The sequence below is a fragment of the Watersipora subatra genome, chromosome 2 (assembly GCF_963576615.1).
Source record: "Watersipora subatra chromosome 2, tzWatSuba1.1, whole genome shotgun sequence".
In the NCBI taxonomy this organism is placed as follows: domain Eukaryota; kingdom Metazoa; phylum Bryozoa; class Gymnolaemata; order Cheilostomatida; family Watersiporidae; genus Watersipora; species Watersipora subatra.
Window position 1 is genome coordinate 40,971,311 of NC_088709.1, and position 21,453 is coordinate 40,992,763.

The 21,453-nt window shown below is 36.9% G+C and overlaps 1 protein-coding gene across 1 annotated transcript in view; it reads right to left on the reverse strand.

Moving 5' to 3' along the window:
• Window positions 1–537: 537 nt before the first annotated feature.
• The window catches only part of LOC137387868 (zinc finger protein 26-like), a 126,429-nt gene continuing 105,513 nt past the window's right edge, over window positions 538–21,453 (reverse strand). Inside the window, exons 5-6 of the mRNA XM_068074383.1 lie at window positions 1,181–1,444; window positions 538–1,096 (exon numbers count right to left, since the gene is read on the reverse strand). Of these exons, the coding sequence (XP_067930484.1) occupies window positions 613–1,096; window positions 1,181–1,444 (748 nt within the window). The 3' untranslated portion in view covers window positions 538–612. The remainder of the gene's footprint in view (window positions 1,097–1,180; window positions 1,445–21,453) is intronic.

Sequence of the window (21,453 nt, forward strand, 5' to 3'; positions counted from 1 at the left end):
TGCCAAACAAGCTCTTTACAATTTGTAAAACATTTAAAAAAATTACAACAGCTGGGGGGCCTGATAAAAACAGCTGGAGGGCCTGATCAGGCCCGCGGGTCTCCATTTGGACACCAGGGATCTAGGGTACACAATGAGGCTGGACTTAAACTACAGAATCTAGGAATAACTCTAGTAAATGCAATAAGAAACCTTAGTTGTTGCATAAACTATTACGATGTAGGTGGGCAAAAATTGTGTTCTAGATAAATTATTTCATAACAGACGCAACTAATCAAATGCTTGCGATGTCGGAAGAATAAGCTCAATATATGCCAAAAGCACGAAGTCGTCAGTCATGTCCGATTTGGTTCACCCAGATAGAACCGAAGCTATCATTTATTGGACATCTTATTTTTTATCAAATACAATAATCGCTTTGTTTTCTTACAAATAGTTAATTATATTATCATTCAATATGCATCAGATGTGATCACATAACAAAAAGACAAGTCACAATACAATTTTTACAAAGCCAAATGAGAATATATGGGAGTATTTAAACGCATACCAGCATACAAAGTTGTGTCTTAAAAATGTCTTACAAGCAAAGCAATTACTGCACATCTTACATTAAAATGACTTCTCTCTATTGTGTATCTTCATATGTCTTGTTAGACTTCCACGCAAAGTAAAACTACTACTGCAAATCTTGCATTGGAATGGTTTATCACCAGTATGAGACCTCATATGGATTGGTAGATAACTACGATGAGAAAACCTGCTACTGCAAATCTTGCATTGGAACGGTTTTTCTCCAGTATGAATCCGCATGTGTTCTGTTAGGGAACTACGGTTAGCAAAGTTCCTACTGCAAACCTTGCATTGAAATGGCTTTTCTCCAGTATGAGTCCTTGTGTGAATTGTTAGATTACTGCGTTCAGCAAACCTGCTACTGCAAATCTTGCATTGAAATGGCTTTTCTCCAGTATGAATCCTTATGTGAATTGTTAGGGAATTGCGTTGAGCAAACCTGCTACTGCAAACCTTGCATTGAAATGGCTTTTTTCCAGTATGAGTCCTTGTGTGAATTGTTAGACTACTACGATGAGCAAACCTGCTACTGCAAATCTTGCATTGGAACGGTTTATCACCGGTATGAGTCCTCATATGGATTGGTAGATAACTACGATGAGCAAACCTGCTACTGCAAATCTTGCATTGGAACGGTTTTTCTCCAGTATGAATCCGCATGTGTTCTGTTAGGGAACTACGGTTAGCAAAGCTACTTCTGCAAATCTTGCATTGGAACGGTTTTTCTCCAGTATGAATCCGCATGTGTTCTGTTAGAGAACTACGGTTAGCAAACCTACTACCGCAAATCTTGCATTGAAATGGCTTTTCTCCAGTATGAGTCCTCATGTGATTTGTTAGAGTACAGCGTTGAGTAAACGTCCTACTGCACGTTGTACACTGAAAAGGCTTCTCTCCAGTAGAAGTCTTCATGTCTTTTCTTCGAGTACTGCGGTGAGTAAATCTACCAGAATAACCACCTATAATAAAAGTTGACAGTGGGAGAGTGTTTTGGCACACAGGCTTGGTGGTACCAAATACAGGTAAGTATTGTTGTCACAAAAGCTCCCTTAAACCCTACAAGTAATATAAGATTTTTAGAGTTCTCATCACAAAAACACCTAATTTATGTAACACTACAAACATGAGATGTAAGTTTAGGCACAAACCTTGAAATGTGCTAATATTGACCAGCTGTCAAAAGTAAAGAATTTAGTATGAAAAGACGTCTTGGATGATTAACTTTAAATATTTCGCTATTTGTGTCATGCATCTCGTGTCAAGTTACAACATCCACATCCTTAATAGTCAAATAAAAATATTACGTCTGCATGCCTTTTTTGTGTTAGGAAGTTTTGTGTGACATTCGAGTCTATCTATCCTTATTAAATAAGTTCATATAGTCAGCACTGTCTCATCAGAAATGTACTTGCAATAAGCTAGTACGTATTACTAGTAAAGTAAACTTGTTAGTTTTATGAATGAGCAACCGGTGAATTCTAATATAAAGAGAAGAGGGAAAACCACTAAATAATTTAAAATGGATAAAAAAATAAAGTTCAGAGAGTGTTTGATCAAAAGTTAGCTCAAATGCGGTCAAAAGGTAATCAACTTGAATCAAATAGGCAAATTTCATCATGTGACAAACTGATAGAGATACAACTTTATTGTCTGAAGACATTAGTCAACTTTCGGTTTGAGCCACTAGCTGGTTTCTTATGCTTAGTAACTTCTTCATGAAAAACCAGGAGCTAAACATGTCCACAACTCAAACAAAGTGACAGCCTCTTGTCATCTATATTTTCTTTCAAATGATTCTCCAGAATGTTACTCTCTTTTAAATTATTACAAAGCAAAAATAAGCCAATTTCCATTAACTAAAACAAGTAAAAGTGACTATGCCCATTGAATATGCTGTGTTGACAATGAGTTGGAGCCTTGTAACAATATACATGTATAAGGATTAAATCTAGCGATACACTTGTTGAGATGGCAACCTGGCAAAACTGGACAAACTAGGTAAAACTGCAGCTCTCATATTAAAAAAGGAAATTTATAAGAAATACAGGTTCATGATGTTCTAGAGAATGGCACATTAGTGTGTATAAAAGAAGCTTTGAGCTTCCTGATAGTCTTCATGTACGAAAGGATAAATATGGAGGCAGTGTGTTTATCACAAACAACTAAAGCAGTTACCAAATAAAAAAACTATTTTCTGCTGGGACGCCAAAAACATGACTTTATGAGTAGCTATTAGCAAATGTTTGTAGATAACACCAGCAAGATGGTAAGTCATCATCAAGGTGATGCTATGGCAATAACGAAAACTAGCATTTACACACTTTGTTGATGATGTCTTCAAACCGTGGTCTATAGTAGTGGAAATTAATATTGATTTTTAATGGAGATATTGTTTAAAATAGGCTTGACAGTGTAAAAAACTGATAACAGTGTTTCAATGCCGACACATGCTACCTAGAAAATGATGAAACCATAAAATGGGACCCGGGAGACGAGACAAATTAAAATGGGCAGATATCAATTATTGAAAAATATCACAGCAATTTGACATCTGCCACTGAAAACTCTCCGAAGACCTCTAAAAACCTGAAACCCATCGATAGTGCTGCCCACTCTAGTTAACCCAAACAGAACTAAATGTACTAAACAAGGATGATAGCTTCAAGAGATCAAGAAAAGTATTACAGACGGTTCCCAACCTACAAACGAGTTACATTCCGAACGATTGTTCGTAAGGTGAATTTGTTTGTAAGCTACTTCAGTGCTATATTTTGTATTATAATTTATGTTTAAGGCCTATATAAGTATATTGAAGGTTTATATAAGTATGTTTAAGGCTTGTATAAGTAACCTGTATTGGTTTGTACAGAAAAAATATTTAATAAAATGGCGATAATACTTTGGTGGACGTCGGGCCATGACACTGCATTTCTTATAATTATGTATTGTCCTTTTTATTATATTGTGGTTTTAATCGTTATGCTATCACTTATCGTTGTTGTCTTATTTTTTGTATGTGTTGTCCGTTTATTATATCGTTGTTTCATTCGTTATGCTATTGTTATATCTGATATACCGTCATAACACTATCACTTATCGTAACTTATATTGTTGTCATATCAACGCGCTAGCCGCCCTATTTATTCACCTTGTTAGCCGGTGTTCTTACCGTTTGCCGTTAGCCGGAATGGTTGATATTATTGTATATAAATGAGTGCGCTCATTTAGTTGAGAAGATAGCCGTACGTTCCTCGGCTAGGGAAATTTTCTTCGCTAATTAAAAGCTGAATGAAACTACACACACACTCTCTTCTCTTTATTTATTTATTAGTAGAGATCGTGCCAAGTAAAGGCCGGCAAAACCCCCTTTACAATACATATGTAAAGTTCAAACAAAGTTCAAACAAATAACTCGAAAGTTATTCGAGTTATGAACAACGGTACATACGTTCGTATGTACCGTTGTTCGTAACTCGAATGTTCGTAAGTAGGGAACTGTCTGTATTGTAGCCACAAATGGCGTACTGATCAATGGCAACAAGTCACAAAAACTGCAATTACTGCCTTACGCAATGAAAACCACTTGATCTAATACAAGGAGTACAATCATCCACATACATTTGCACAGAAAAGTGTTCAACAAAAACGAGTGATACTTTCAACTAGATGGGTGTACAGACGGCTCCCTACTTACGAACATTTGAGTTACGAACAACGGTACATACGAACATATGTACCGTTGTTCGTAACTCGAATAACTTTCGAGTTATTTGTTTGAACTTTGTTTGAACTTTACATACGTATTGTAAAGGGGGTTTTGCCGGCCTTTACTTGGCACGATCTCTACTAATAAATAAATAAAGAGAAGAGAGTGTGTGTGTAGTTTCATTCAGCTTTTAATTAGCAAAGAAAATTTCCCTAGCCGAGGAGCGTACGGCTATCTGCTCAATTAAATGAGCGCACTCATTTATATACAATAATATCAACCGTTCCGGCTAACGGCAAACGGTAAGAACACCGGCTAACAAGGTGAATAAATAGGGCTGCTAGCGCATCGGTATGACAACAATATAAGTTACGATAAGTGATAGTGTTATGACGGTATATCAGATATAACAATAGCATAGCGAGTGAAACAACGATATAATAAACGGACAACACATACAAAAAATAAGACAACAACGATAAGTGATAGCATAACGATTAAAACCACAATATAATAAAAAGGACAAGACCTACAATTAATAAGAAATGCAGTGTCATGGCCCGACGTCCACCAAAGTATTATCGCCATTTTATTAAATATTTTTTCTGTACAAACCAATACAGGTTACTTATACAAGCCTTAAACATACTTATATAAACCTTCAATATACTTATATAGGCATTAAACATAAATTATAATACAAAATATAGCACTGAAGCAACTTACGAACAAATTCACCTTACGAACAATCGCTCGGAACGTAACTCGTTCCGTTCGTAGGCTGGGAACCGTCTGTATAGATAAACTAACAAAGGTGAGTAACAAATTGATTGGAAAACTTCTGAGTGACAGTGCATCCAAACTAATCAGATTATGTAATCTACTCAAACATTGACCACTAGGGAATCTTGACACAGACATGTTGGATACAATTAAGATTTTAAGAAAATCGCACGGAGCACAGCCATACTAATGTTTCAACGTAGATAAATTGCTTGGAGAGAACAAAAAATGATCGAAAATCGTATAACCTTTTGATCAAATGATACTAAATGATCTTTTGAATGGTACCCTATTCAAGTTACTTTTTTAGCTAAAGCAATTTAATGGAACATGCAGTCTGTGTCTGTTATCAAGTAGTGCAAGAGAAGATAAGAATTGAACCAACGTGAACAAAACAGTCTCAAAGTAGAAATCATGAGCCCGTTGCATCTTCTCTGGTGTGTAAAGAATGTTGCCACGTAACTACGCACAGTGGTGGACAGTAGGAACAACAAATTTAATCATGTAGAGAAAGTCTTTGCACTACTAGACTGGTGCACATTATATCTTCTATCTGATGATCTCATGAGATCTGTCAAGTGGCCAGGTAAAGAGTGCATCATAAAACTTAAATACCCTACAGGATGAAATATTGGATGGATATAGAAATTTCGCGATTTTGCGAACAGTAAATTCCGCGAATTATTGAATTCGAATAATAATTAGTTCTATTTTTAAACACAAGAGAGAATAACTACTGCCTCAAATTAAAAACTAGCCGTTAGGCAGAAGTACTAAACGTAGCCGAATTCCAAAATTTTTTTAAAATCATCGCCGGGGCTTCGTGTTAACCCCATTGTCAATGCATCACACTTCTTTACAAAATTATTCAAGGCTGTCACAAGTTATGCAGAATGGCGTCATCGCAAAAATGGCCGCTAAGCAAAAGGTCTAAACGTAGCCGAGTTCCAAAACTTTTTTAAAATCATCGCCGGGGCTTCGAGTTAACCCCATTGTCAATGCATAACACTTCTTTACAAAATTATTCAAGGTTCTCACAAGTTATTCGGCATGGCGTCGTCATCGTAAAAATATCTCCCACAGGTTTTTTACATTGAAATCAACTCCATCAACCTCTAATGCCAAAAGTGATGACGATAATGATTCTAATCTGGACATTATGGTATGTATTTGATTTGCAGTGCAGATACGTTTTTCCATATTTAACTGTGCTAGCTCATTCTCTAGTTTAAAAACTGCTAGCTTTCATTAAATAATTCAGCTATTATTTTTGTACTTCCTTTACACTTACTAAAATTTTTTCTATTTTGTGTTTACTGCAGATTGAGAATGAAACATAACCTATTCCAATTATGAAAACTAGAGACAAGTAGTAGTATTCACCAAGGCAGGAATATTGGCAGAGAAGCAACCAGTTAACCTAGACCTTTTCATCAACAACTCCTTGATATGGCTGCAGCAAACATGATTATATTATATATATTCTATTTCATGTACAGATATATTATAATTTATTACAAACTTGAGTTTAGAAATAAAATATTTCAAACACAAATAAAATTTTACAAACAATGAATGGAATAAAAAAAACGTTTAGCTCATATGGCGGTTGTCTGGCAATAAAATTAAACTGATACTCTTGATAAGTAAATACTAGCGTGTAATGGTGCTCTCTGGCTAGTTATTTTGGTAATGGCAGCTTTACATCGCTCTCACTGTCTTGGATAATTGATGAAAGCGATATTCTCGCTACTACATGGCTGGTAAGGGAGTTATCGTCAGAACTCTCCTCGTGGCTTACTATTGCAAAGTTCTGCCGGTTGGCCAAAAATTTGTGCTCGTAACGGCGTTCTTGTTCCTTTTTTAAAACAGATATATTCTCTTCGTTAGCAGCTGCGGTCACATCTACCTCAATTTAGAGACCTCCCTGAATTATTGGTGATCTGCTCGGAATGACATCCACCACCCTTGCAGTCATTGTGCCTCTGTGTATGATGACAAAGCTGCTTACTCTACCTATTTCACAGGGTAGATGACCAACCGTTGCGCTGTCTGCGTTTACGGGCTTTACTGAAAATGGGTCGGTGCAGATTATTGGGCTCCCTCTCACCCTAAAACAAATAACGAAGCGGTAGGTATGGAAAAAATAAATCTGTGATTACCAAAGTGAAAATCAATTAATTAATTTAGTAAATAGTTTTGAAAAAACTCACTACTTACCACAAGTTGTTGGTTCATCAAAGGCCTCCAAATCGATAAATATTCGTGAAACCCTCTGAAAGCAGCAAGAAATTTATAGCTTAGCATGATCGACTCGTAGTTGTAAGCTAAATATTAACCTGAATACGCGGTGTGCACATGCGAAGGGTTCACTCTGTTGCTAGCTGCAATAGAGTTAACTCTTAATAGAGAGTGATTGTGTTCACCCGCGAATAAATCAGCTCGTGAATATGCATGAAAAAGGCAATCCGCGAATAAATTCATCCTGTAAGGTAATCACCAACTTGCAGACTGGCAACAACTTCAACATCGCTGTACTAAAACCTACCAATTTTACTAGATAGTGCGATACCAACCCTTCTGCATAGCATGGGTGAAAGTTTTGCTGAGGCATCTTACTTAAAAAGGAACATTCCCCCAAGAGAAGATATGCAAATCTGAGTTGATTTGAAAAACCAAGCTAAATCACAAAAGCTTTTCACCCTTCGACAATTGGCAGTAGTAGCTAAATGCAAAACAAGTTTGTTGTTAATCGTAGAGAAATGTGATGTAGGAAAAGCCAATAATGATTGGGGATTGCCTTTGAGCCATTTGATCCCACGCCTCAAACGATTAAAACCATTTGGTTTTTGCCCAGACTGCAGCTCAGGAAGTTTTAAACTAACAAAATACACTTGTCAGATGTCTTTTTCACAGAAGTAGTGTGCAACGATCTAGTGGTAATTACAATCAAATTGTAATGTTTTCGCGCAGGAGAGACAACTCTCTTTTTGGATCCGCCTGCCTCCCAGATGCTGTGTGTTGATTTTTTCGGGTGAATGTAATGTCTACCAGAATAGAAGCCACCAGATAATATGACCAAACAGTTTTTTTTATCACTGCTTGATCACCAATAAATACTATTGTCCTGCTATCCAAAAATTTGGCTACTAAACAAATATATACCAGATGCTATAGCTTGTCTACCTGTGTATAAAATGGCTAAATGCCTATCAGATGCTAAGGCCAGAACAACAATCTGTCCCCTGGGGTAAACTGGCTATGCTATCAAACAATTCCATCTTTAGAGCAACCATCATCAGATGCTATGACCGGACTATTCACTACATGATCAAAAGGCGACAACAGGATTGTGATGTATTGGAACTACATTACATCATTGCATTGCAGTACGCAGTAATTTTAAAGTGCTTTATATCTTTCTAATGATCAGCAGACTTACTGCTGCTGCAACTGTGCTTCTGTTGCAAGTTTTCCACTGCACTCTACGGCTTATTTACTTCCAATATGCAATCTGTGAAAACCAGCAACTCATACATACACTGAATGCGCATTATACAAAACCTAAACTGTATGTACACCGCAACTGCGCTTTAGTTGATACTGTAGATCAATTGACACCACATCTGCCCATCCTTGTATCAAATATCAGGTGTTATGTTTAGCAAGCCCATGAGCTTGTGCTCTAACTCCCATATCATTTCGAAATAGGAAGTCAGGCATTATCACCATTCCTATAAAATTGGGATAATTGCAGTATATTCTCATTAAAATTACAAATTAAAACCTTAATAGATTCTCAATGCAACTGTATACAACATGCTAATAGTGATCAATTTACTCACTCATACTCAATATTGACTAGCATTCATATCTGGCGGTTATTTTGTGGTTGCATTGACATCACCTCAACACTTGATTCTGTGACGGGTTTTCATGTAAAAATGCTGCGCATATATGTGCAGTGTTATTCAAAAGTTTATGCTGTATCTAGCCTTACGAAATGTGCACTAGCGATGCACCAACCACTGCATCTAGCAATACACACAGTGTGGTAGGCAGTAGGCAGTACCAATACTGCTTATCTTGCATTAAAAATAGTTGTACTTATATACACGTGTATACTGTGCAGTAGCGCAAGTATACAATGCAATTATACTGCATGCTACATGACTATCACACGCTTACTACTGCTACAGCACTACAAATGCAACTACATGGATGTCCTGTTATTCAATCCATTAAAATAATACCATATTTACCTTCATCACAGTTTGTGTTGACTGATGAACTCTCTAGTTCTGGGTTATATTCAACATCTATAATATAAACAACTTATCAGGGTATTGTAAAACCTCTATTGAATGCCACTATAGGAGGGTTGAAAAATACAGCACCACCCTTTAATTGAGCGTCACTTCTTATAAAATGCCACTAGAGCGGAAGGGTTGAAAAATAGAGTGCTACGGAAGTATATTGAGGTTTTACGGTAAATTGAGTTATCAGATTTATACAAAAGAAATCTTAAACAAAGTTGCTAAAGAAATTATATGTGATTAAAACCTAATCTACTTTCTGCAAACGTTGAGAAAATAGCTCGCATTTTATTAGCTCTCATGTACCTGTAGTATCAAATTCTAAAACTAGTTAAGTTAAGAATTCCTTCATAGAACTTACACTTAAACTGTAACTCGGGTAAGATTTAGTATTTTTTCTTTACCAACAAACCAGTAGGTGAGACAATAGAAGAAAGTAATTATCATATTCATTCAACTAACTCAGAAGCATCAGAGCTTATCAACAGCAGTTATCACTATTATTTGATAAATCTTTAACTAACCAGTTGGGTAGAGATTATCAGGACCATCATCAGATCCTGGTTCTGTTTTTACTTCTGCAACTGCTACAATAATGATGAGAGTTTTTCAGAAGCTTTAGGTATATACAATGAATACTCATCAGGGCTGTATTGTCCAAAAAAAAAGTGGTCAGGAGACTGTCATTTAGTAGTTGCTGAAGACCGACTCGGCCGTGCGGGGAGAGTCTGGGAGGGGAGCAAAAGCGCCCTCCCAGAGAAGGGGGATTCGGGGGCCCTCCCCCGAGAAAATTTTGAGAAGTAAGAGCAAAATTAGAGCATTTTAAAGTGTATCTTGTATCATTTAAAGGTTGACTTGCGACAAAATTCACATTACAGTTATTTGGTATCAAAAGATTCACCATGTCTTACTCACTTGTGTTGTAGGTTCCAAATATGTGGAAAAGTGATTACAAGCTCTTAAAGGTTGACTTGCAACAAAATTCACATTACAGTTATTTGGTATCAAAAGATTCGCCATGTTTTACTCTGTTGTGTGGTAGGTGCCAAATATGTGGAAATGTGATTAGAAGCTCTTAAAAGCTCAAAAACAAAAAGCCGCCGTAGATTGGAATCTCTTGATTTCGATGACGTATCCGCGCTGTATGGTTATTGTCTTGTCACGTGATGTTCTCGCGTGAATTGAAAGGCCAATAAAAAGCTCAATATCAAACTTATCGTAGCAATAGTTTATGATAATCACTTCGGGTTTTACCTAAGACCCGTATCAAATATAGATGCTCGCTACTTTACAGTTTCGGCTTGGCCATTCCGTTCGACTATTCATGTCTGAGTTGCGATCATAAAAAATGTCAAATTCTGAAGAGTTAAGACCCTGGCGTTTCGAGCCTGACGCTCTATCTGAAGAAGATCCTCAACAGAATCAAACCTCCCAGCAAGTAAGCACCGCCACTAGCCAGCTCTTATGTGCCAAGCTAGCTAGTAGTAATAGTTTTAGTTTGAGAGTGATAGAACGAATATTATTATATATGATTTTAATGATGATAATTATCGCTTCAATATTGCGAAAAAATAATTACAGATTTTTCTCGAATGACAACATTAACAATTTTAATATTTAAATCTAGTGCTGCACTGATATACTGTTGGATAACATCGACCTGATGTATTAGCTATGGTTGCATAGACATATCTGTTCATTTCTTTAGGAGCTAATACCACCGGCTACAGAGTGGTGTGCCTGCGAGCGTTGTCAAGACATGCCATCTCTTCCTGAATGTTTGTACTGCCATTATGCTGAGTTTGCGCATTGTCTCCTTGACCGAGGGGAGCATGAATGCATGCGTATGCATCCTGGTGTAAACGAATTTGTGGCGTCTGCACCCCTTGAGTTGAGGTGGAATAATTACCTGCGATATCATAGTGAGTTGGATATTCATTTAATGCCAACAACACCAAGGCTATGCTAATGTGTCAAGCATTATCTACAATTCTTGTGTTACACATTTAATGCATCACTTGAACACACATATTCTGAACTCGTGGAACACAAGGAGAACTGGTATATTTGGCTTGTTCACTTACTACAGTAGAGAGTGTATTAGTTTTATGATTTTATTATATAAAGATCGAGATTATTTTGATGATCAGCAATTATTGTTTTTCAATAGTTGTTTTGGTAGATAATCTATTTTCATTTGGAGAGCCATCGCCAAATGCTCGGAAAAGGTTGTGTGCACACCGCAATCTTGTGTTTTGGTTTATGCCGCAAATCTTGTTTGCAAGTCTGCAAACTCTTCTTCATCATCCGTTGGTGGGAAACGAGCCCGAATCTTAGACACCAAGCATGCAGGTAGAGGCCGTCGCTCACGGCGACAAATTTGCGGCATAAGCCAAAACACAAGCTTGCAGTATGCACACAACCTTTGTAACAACATCCGTTGTTATGGACCTCACTCTCAGGCCGTGGAAAATTAGATCGGACTGGCATCGCTTGAAGCCTTTCAGCTCCATGGTGTTAGAGCTGGTGGTCTCTGTTGACTGCAAAATAAAGAAAGTTACGACCAACAATTACTTTCACATTATTTGAATGAACTATTTAGCTAGATGAGCAACTTCATGTTTATGTATTGATAACTACTAAAAAATTTGGGTTTTTGTCAGGCTGTGAAGTAAAAACTGTCAAAGTTTTACCTTGACAAGATGGCTGCTGACTATTAAACCGCAGCTCTGATCCATCATAGTGTAGGCTCTGTATAGTGCGCAATGCCCCGGACTATCGCATCTACCGTCACCTGCCAAATCAAGCTCCCAATCGATTGCTGCCATCAATCCCTCGTTATGCAGGGTGTACTGCTCAGCAATACACTGTAATATATTGTAAAACTTCATTATACAAGATTAATTTGTATCATTATCATTAGTCTAAGAATGTAGAATCCTCTTCCCCCTTTTTGTGCTATATTATGATGAAGAATCAGAATTTTGAATTATAATATATTTTGCTTGAAGGATGACATATTTTCATTTAAAAAAAAAATTGTTTCTAAATGTTGTTATTCAATTAGTGTGCCAAGCTTTTACTCACATTTTCCAAGTTTATGAGTAAATATTAACACTCACACCATGTAAATATTCTCTTTGTTGGTAGAGGCAAACGCTGTGGCTTGGTATTGCGATGTTCAGGAGCGACAGACAACGGAGGTTCTGCGTAAGGCATCCGCCAGAAAAGAGTGATGCAGCTGCCAGCAGGGGGTTGATGACGTGAGCTCTGTTCACCCTGGCAGTTGTTTCCCAAGTGTACGATCGGTGACAGGAGGCACATGTAACCTTGAACTCTACCCATCCGCCTTCTCGCACCATCGTGAATGAGCAGGGGAGGGCGCAGGTGTGACAGTGAAATAGTCGCTGGAGTGCTGTCACACTTACTATTATTTTCTCCTCTTTGAAGGAGGATTCGGTTCTGAAATCACAACACAATAGTTGACTTGCAATAAGATTTGTACAATATCATTTTCTGTTATTATATCATATTTGCTTGATCAGAAAAAGAATAAATATATAGCCATGCAATCATGACACAGATTTTACAAAACCCTATCAGAATCCATGATATTGTAAACATAAAATGTGAGTAATAACTCTATGGATATTTTTTATATTTTGTCAAGTTTGGTTTAGTTCAGCTCTATCTTACATGTAATTGGAGAGCGTTTGATGCTGGCCAACATAAGCGCTCAAACTCTTCCCAGTCTTCAGTGGTTGGCACAAACTCTTCATCTAATAATAATAATAATCAACTAATAATATTAATATGCTATTAACGATGATACCAGAAAATGACAATAACTATTTTATATAACATATCTATAAGTGAGTGGGGTTAAAAAATTTGGCGAAATTAATTGTGAAACAACATTATTTTATCAATTATATATTAATATATTACGTTTTACAGATAGATATGCAGTATGAATTAGTTTTGTTATTATAATAAGAATAATACACGTAATTAAAAAGATAAAATACTAATAATATAATATTACAATTAAATGACATTAATATTGTTATATTAAATATAGATTAATACAGTACTATTAGGAGAATACTAGATAATAACCCGAGTTACAACTACTAATACAAGTAGTTCATAAAATAAATTACTCACATGCTTTGGTGATATGTGGAGTATGCAAACAGGTTAGAAAACATGTCGTCTTTAAACTGGCGAAAACAAAGGTAAGAGTAAGCAGCCGAATAAATAAAGTTTGTCCCATCCAGCTTCACCCAGTTGCTCCACGCCCGGTGAAGGTCTGGTCTTTTCTCAGCTCTTGGACAAAAAAGGTGCTTCTCAGCTTGGCAGCTGCACAAACACTATGTGGCGCGTTAGACATTATGACGAATTGCAATAAACAAGTTTAATATGAGATAGCGTGTTTGCTATTTGCGATAGATCAAACTTGAACTGAAACTAACATTATCTGATCATGTGACTTACAATTCCCGCTATATGGCGCGAAAAATTTCTACAGCATTTTTCAACCATCATAGCGAACCAAAAGGCTCATCATTTTTATCAGAGAATGATATGCAATCGTTCAAGCTAAGCTTAAAAAATTAAACATATTTTTATGCTATGTTTTGAGATATCAGTGCTCAAAGTTGCAGCATTACGATGCCGATAAAATAGACGCGTAAGAACAATAGACATGGTTTTTATCGCAAGCGTGAAGTATATTTGTGAAAATAGTTCGACGAATAAGGATGCATGAAAGTGTAAACATAAACTATCTCGCACACATTTTAGCCGTTTTAGCACACATACGTCACATTTTAGCCGTTTTGGAAAACGAATCCAAACTAGGGCGGTCTCGTGTGGCTGCGATTTTCTGTTCGTTTTTTAGCTTTTACGAGCTTTTAATCACATTCCCACATATTTGGCACTTACAAAACAATAGAGTAAGACATGGCGAATCTTTTGATACCAAATAACTGTAATGTGAATTTTGTTGCAAGTCAACCTTTAAAAGCTCAAAAATGAAACGCCGCCGTAGATTGGAATCTATTTATTTCTCTGACGTAGCCACAAAATTTGGTTATCGTCTTGTCACGTATGTTCTCATGTGAATTGAAAGGCCAATACAAAGTTCAATATAAAACTTATCGTAGTACTAGTTTATGACAAGCACTCCGGGTGCTACCAAAGACCCCGTATCAAATATAGATGCTCGCTACTTTATAGTTTTGTTTCAGTTTAGTCTAATCGGCAAGTCATAAGCTGATCATGTAACCCAATACTTCGCAAATAATTTCTGCAGCACTTTTCGATTATCACAAGTGACCAACAGGCTCGTCATGATTATCAGACAATGATAGTGTATGTACTCCTTCAAGCTAAGGCTAAAAAATTAAACAAATTTTTACGATAAGTAATAAGATATCAGTGCTAAAAGTGACAGCATTACAATGACGATAAAACAGACGCGTAAGAACAATAGACATGGTTTTATTGAATGCGTGAAGTATATTTGTGAAAATATTTCGACGAATAAGGTTGCATGAAAGTGTAAACAGAAACCATCTACCACAACTACGTCACATTTGAGTCGTTTTGGAAAGATAATCCAAACTACGGCGGTCTCGTATGGCTGCGATTAACTGTTCGTTTTTGAGCTTTTAGGAGCTTGTAATCACATTTTCCCATATTTTGCACCTACAACACAACAGAGTAAGACATGGTGAATCTTTCCATATCAAATAACTGTAATGTGAATTTTGTTGCAAGTCAACCTTTAAGGTGGATATCCAGGTCCTCCCAAGTTGAGTCATTTCAAGTCTTGCAAAGAGAGCTAGCTACAGAATTATATGGTTTTGAGTTGTAACCATATATATGTATATTTACATTTATATTCCTAAATATACATACATGTACATGTGTACATAGAAGATTAATAGTTATAGTTTGACACTTGTCTTTTAAAATGTAAATTTAAGAGCACCTGTTTCAGTTACATAAGTAAGTTTAAATAATATATTTCATGCACCAGGGAAAGACAACAAATAAATTACTTGGCCTGCTTAAAACTTACTATGTTTAAATTATGGCCACGTAGGAATACAATGAGCAACAAACTTGGCCTGCAAACACAAACATACATGTACATGTGTACATAGAAGATTGATTGTTGTAGCTTGAAACTTGTCTTTTAAAAAGCTCTTCTTCTGTCAATGTGTCCATAGCAGAAATATTTTACAACTGATTCTGTATCTATTTCATCATCTTTTTATATGTGTAACATCAGGGCAGTATCCACCTGTTTGAAATTGGTACTGCGGGGAGAGTCCAAAAAGGGTACTGAGCACCCTCTCGGTGGGGAGGGTGGGGGGTGGAGGGGGTCCGAGGGTTCTCCCCTGGAAAAACTTTTAGTATAACTAGTCAAAATGGTGCAAATCTAGCACACTTGGCGCCTGATGGGGCACATGTTCTAACAGCAAATTTGACATTATAATCTAGTTTTCTAAATATAAAACTGTTTATTGAGATTGTCTTTAACAACGCTTATTAAAAATATAATGTGAATGATAGCTGCTAAAGGGGTTGGTCACAGCTAGCATGAGGTAGAATTATCACCGGGTACAATGCTGAATGGTGTAGGAGATGAGTAGTCTCCTAATAGGAGTAGAAATAATTTAATTAAATAATATTGTAGAGTTAAAAAGTAAAATTAATAGAGCACCATGTTAAAAATAATGCACTTATACTATAGTCTATAATACCGAGCAAGTAGTAGTAAATTTAAGTTTGAGCAATGACATACAGCCCCCATGTATACAGCCCCCATGTATACAGCCCCTATGGGGGCTGTATATCATTGGTTTTAGCTATGCATGTTACATGCATAGCTCAAACTTAATTTATTTCTGTGAACAAAATCTTTTGTACATAAGCATTCATTTACATATCTACTACTACAAAAAAACAACCATGTACAAATGTCTCTGTAAGAAATGCTTGAAAGCATTCCTTTCGGTAGCATAAAAATGCCGTGCGAGCTACCATAACGATCGTTTTTCTCTGTATATTCCAAGTATTATAAAAGTCTAAAAAGTTTACATCCCGTCTATCATCTGAATTATTATTATTCTAATCACACCAAAAATCACTTACGATCGGAGGATCAAATAATATTTTATTTTACTGTTTTGAAAGTCGAGCCGATGTTGACTGGTATTTCCAGCTTTTATTCTTTTTCAAAGAGGCGCGATTTCTTTAGCACAAAGCAACGCCTTTCGGATAATCGTTTCATATTTGAATTTATCGACTAATATCTTGTTGATGATATTTAAAACTTACTAGCATTCATATCCTTTGTTTAACGTTACGAGACGGCAGCTTTATAAACCGTTTCCCCACGCAACCAATAAACGACATTTTGGTCATTTCCCCAGCCAAAATGTTAAAATCAAGCAAAAATGACGTGAATTCCGGGAATTTGAGTCTCAAAAAAATGTACTGCCCACGGGCTAGCCGGGTCACGCAAGATTTTCGCCACGCATATACAAAACAAAAACAACAGGGTAGACACACTTTTCGCGGTCTTCCGCACGAATATTCAAAAATACTAACATATGTCAATTCTATCGGCCAAACACAGCCTACTACTGGATGAGCAACCTATTAATGTATCCGAATACATCATATAAAATAAGCCAACCATGTTACATAATAGTTAATACCCACTTTTTCTCTGGAAATATGCCTGCCCGCGGTTTTTGGCCAAGAATAACCAGGGTTCATTATACACCAAAATGTCTCCCACGGGTTCCGGAGGTAGCCCGTTATCGGCATTATCGGGTGGGCCTATTGCTCCCGTACCGAAACATAAACTATTTTTAAACCAATCAAATTCAACTGCGGTCAAAACATTAGAGTTTGCGGTAAATTCAAGCAGACGAGCATCTGCAAGCACGGAACAAGTCGTCGTAACTCCTTTCCTTACCAGATGACTTAAGACCAGAAACATGAATAAAGAGAACAAGGACCCCTCTGCCTCTGTGGTTGTTGATGAATACCGGCTTTTATTTAACAGATGGTTTGATACTCAACAATACATAAACATGCCTGCGAAGCTTGGATACATTTATTTGAACAAGAATTACAAGCGTATAAGTTCATGATCTGAACAACATGGGTTTTATTCATAGCTGCCAACAAGAAATTAACAAACTCGTTGGTGTCATGACATAAGTTCAGCTTGACTTCATCTGGAGACAATATATCCAAGCCTCACAGTGTTTCCTTAAAAGTCATTATACCATGATGGCACGTCCGCTTTTTATTCAAATCATATAAAACTGAGCATTTAGGCTGTACACATAACCTTGTTTGATTGTTGTCATTGTGCTGTCATCAGATGCCAATAATTGCATTCATACACAAGCCTGTGATATAAAAACCTTTTATGTTCATGGTGTGAAGCCGTCATAACTTTGTGCAATCAATTTCCTCCAGGATCCAACTCTTCATGCTGGTTAACCCAACTGTCGAAGCTGATTTGATTCAGGATAAAAGAGTTGAAGAATCTCTTCTTAAAATCTGTAAACCCCTAGGCTCCAGATTTAGTAAGAACATAGCATCTCTCCTATTAACCATCCTGAAGCTCAAGTTTGGTCGTGACATCAAACTTTCTAACATTATCATTTACTCAGACATACTCAGGGATATATCTGGTGTGCGGTATGTTGTGGGGTGTGTATCTGACATAATTGATGTCAACATTATTGAGTCTAAAAGTGAGTTCAAGCTCAACCTAACAGTTACTAACAAGAACAGCACCAAGTATGTGTGCATACAATTGAACAACACAAATACCTTCTCTCTCAAGGTGGCTGATCAAGTTCGATCGAGTATTGACAGCCTGAATTGCTCGATCAGCAACACTCATGATTTGTTTTGGGCAATAGTGCAAATATATAAAGCAGTACTATGCCAAAGAAACACCTCAGTGAATTGTACTAGGGTGATGGTAACAAATTCAAGATCCAAAACAGTATGTTCTCAATGTAAGAAGAAAGAATCAGATGCTAGGCACCAATTAAGAAGGAAGGCAACAAAAAATGCAGAGCTGGCGCTCATGGGGCAGCTGGATAAAATAAGAACAGACTTTCGTTTTCATGTTGAGAACCAGTTATTGAGACTAGACTTTGGCCCAACACTCCAGTTCAACACCAGGTTAGTTTTCTATTTCTTTATCTGAATGTAATGATAATGGTTTGTATTTCTCATGGTAAATAATGTTTTCCCATTCAAATCCTCTGCATAAGAAAATTGTATTAGGAGGTATTGTATTGTACTTAAAACGATGACTAACAAAATGTGGTATAAAACAATCCCATAAAACCATAAACTACGAAACGCATGAGCTAACATCCAACAAAAAGAAAAATCAGTCATCTTATTATTTATTATCTTACTGTGATTAATCTGATTATTTACAATGCAAAGGAATCTTATGGAGGTTTCGTGATGAGACCCAAAACAGTCCAAAACCAGAAGTCACTCCATACAACATGACTTATTTAAATAATTTGTTTTTTTCAGAACACTACATTGCTGCCTTAGGGCATTTTGCCGCAGTAGAGTAGGATATGAGGACACAAGGAATGATGGGTCATTGGGAATACTTCCATCACCTTCAGTCTTGAAGAAACTTAAGAATAGAGTTCAGCATGTGGTTGGCATAAATCAAGATGTCCTCAAGTGGATGTCAGAAGAGGCCAGCCGCTTGAACCTAACCATCAATAGCTGTAGAGGTGGGCTTGTGGTGGATGAAACCTCTCTACAAGTAAGCAAAACAATAATGTAAAAAATAAGACATGCAATATACCATTCATTTTATTAACAACTATCATCATGAACATATGTGATTCAAAGGTGTACCCCAATTAGCTTTCGAGTGGGAAGGGAAGCATTTTCACATCAGGCCCAAAAGATATTATGAATCATCAACTAATCAAAATGCTTTTTTCTCGAATATCTGACAATGAGTGTAACTCACAGCTTTGATTGTTATCCATCGGAATGCTTGTACACTCATAAATAACTGAATGCTTATGACCTAATATGCCTATATTTAGCCCCTGGTAATAGTTTTGGACCCGTGGGTTGCTGAGCTATTTGGGGTACGCCTTCAACAATTAATCATACATATTTCAGCCAGAACTACAAGTATCAACAAGAGACAACAACATAAAATTTGTGGGATTTGAGAGCCTTGGACCTTCTGTTGACTATCTCCAAAAGTGTCTTGACCCCCCGTCAGAGAGAAAACTGGCAAACAAGGTGCTGCAGTTTATGTTTAACAGTTTCAACGGATTCCGCTTTCCTGTTTGTCACTACCCCGTCAATGGGATGAGTGCTAGGGAGCTAAGGGCTATCATTGACCAGGTCATCAATGCTTTGCACTTACAAGGATTTCAGGTAGGCATCTTGACAGTCATCAATTGCACCTTTCAAAACCTCCACACAAGTTAATTGCATCATGAGCCATCATGAATTGTATGATCACTGAATGAGATATTTTTAAAATATTTGACTCACATGTGAAAGACCTAATATTAACGATCCCAGTTTTTGCAGCATCAGTAATTTATCATAAAACATGATGTCAATTTGATTTATACATATCATCATTTACTGCTAAAACAGTGGTAGCACAAGAGAGCATAATGAAACCTCTTCTGTGCCAATGGAGATTTATACTTTTCACAGACTATGTATGTAATGCTGGATGGAGCACCGGTCAACCGCTCTATTATAAAAGAAGTTAAAAAAAAATACGGATGCTACAGCGAGCCAAACCCTAACCAGCCAAACCAGAAAGTCACATACATAATGGATCCTAAGGTGAGTTGAAAGGCACAAATTTAAAACCATACATTCTCCTCATAGTTTGATATTATCGTGGCGGCTTGATTTTGCTTTGAAAGTGCAAGTCTTGATGGGTTTTTGTTTCGCTTGGCAGCATTCTATCAAAAAGCTGAGAAACTCCCTCTACACATCAGGAGCCAATCTAAGTGACAAAAGGCACATAAAGTCAAGCACAGGTTTGAGGATAATGATTGTAGTCTTGGATTAACATACACATTTTCATATTGATCGCACATAGGAAGAACAATCAGTGCACAAACCTCTACAATTGTATATGCATGGTATTATGGTCGGAAGTTCAAGCCTAACTACTCGAAAACTAACTTAGTCATTCATGATCATTTTAACTTAAATCTAATACGGGATCAAAAACTATTTTTCACAGGACATATTGAATGGGATCACTGGAGGGAGGTGTATCAGTTTTCTAGACACAGTATTGTGGATATTGCCCCTAAACTGACTGACCAGCATCTAGACCCTACAACCCTTCTCAAAATGAGGAACAGCCTGGCAGAGGATATGTTAGACAGAGACATGCTTGATGCATTTAATGTAAATTATATGTTTTCCCCTGCACTGGCCTGTGAACAAACTGGTTCATGCTAGAGGCGATGGTTGGTTTGTTAATAAAATGTCTATTTTGTTTTATTCAGATATACCAGTCTACACTACCTGATCCTGACAGATTAGAACCCACTAATGAACTTGTAAGGAAAACAGCACCGCTAATAGATATTTTCATGGATAGAACACCACTCCACACCTCTGGCGATCAAAGATTGCAAGTATTAAGAGAGTCATCTATTTACTTTGCACAGTTCCAACAAAAAAATCCAAAAGAGTCACTTACAAGAGAGACAGCCTTTGATATGATGTGCACCATAGATGGACTCTGTGAGTTATTCAAAAGATGTCTAAGGCTAAAGATGAGTGTTGCTCCAGGATATATTAATTCAGATATCATTGAAAATCATTTCTGTGTTGTCAGATCAATCTATAACGGGCCATCCAATCACCCAAGTTTCTTCATTTACCAGAGTCTACAAAACTGTGTTATATTAACCCAGCCAGTTGGCCTGCCTAAAAAGCGTAACTGTGATACGTATATCCAACCACCAAGTAAAAAGCAACTCACTTGACTTA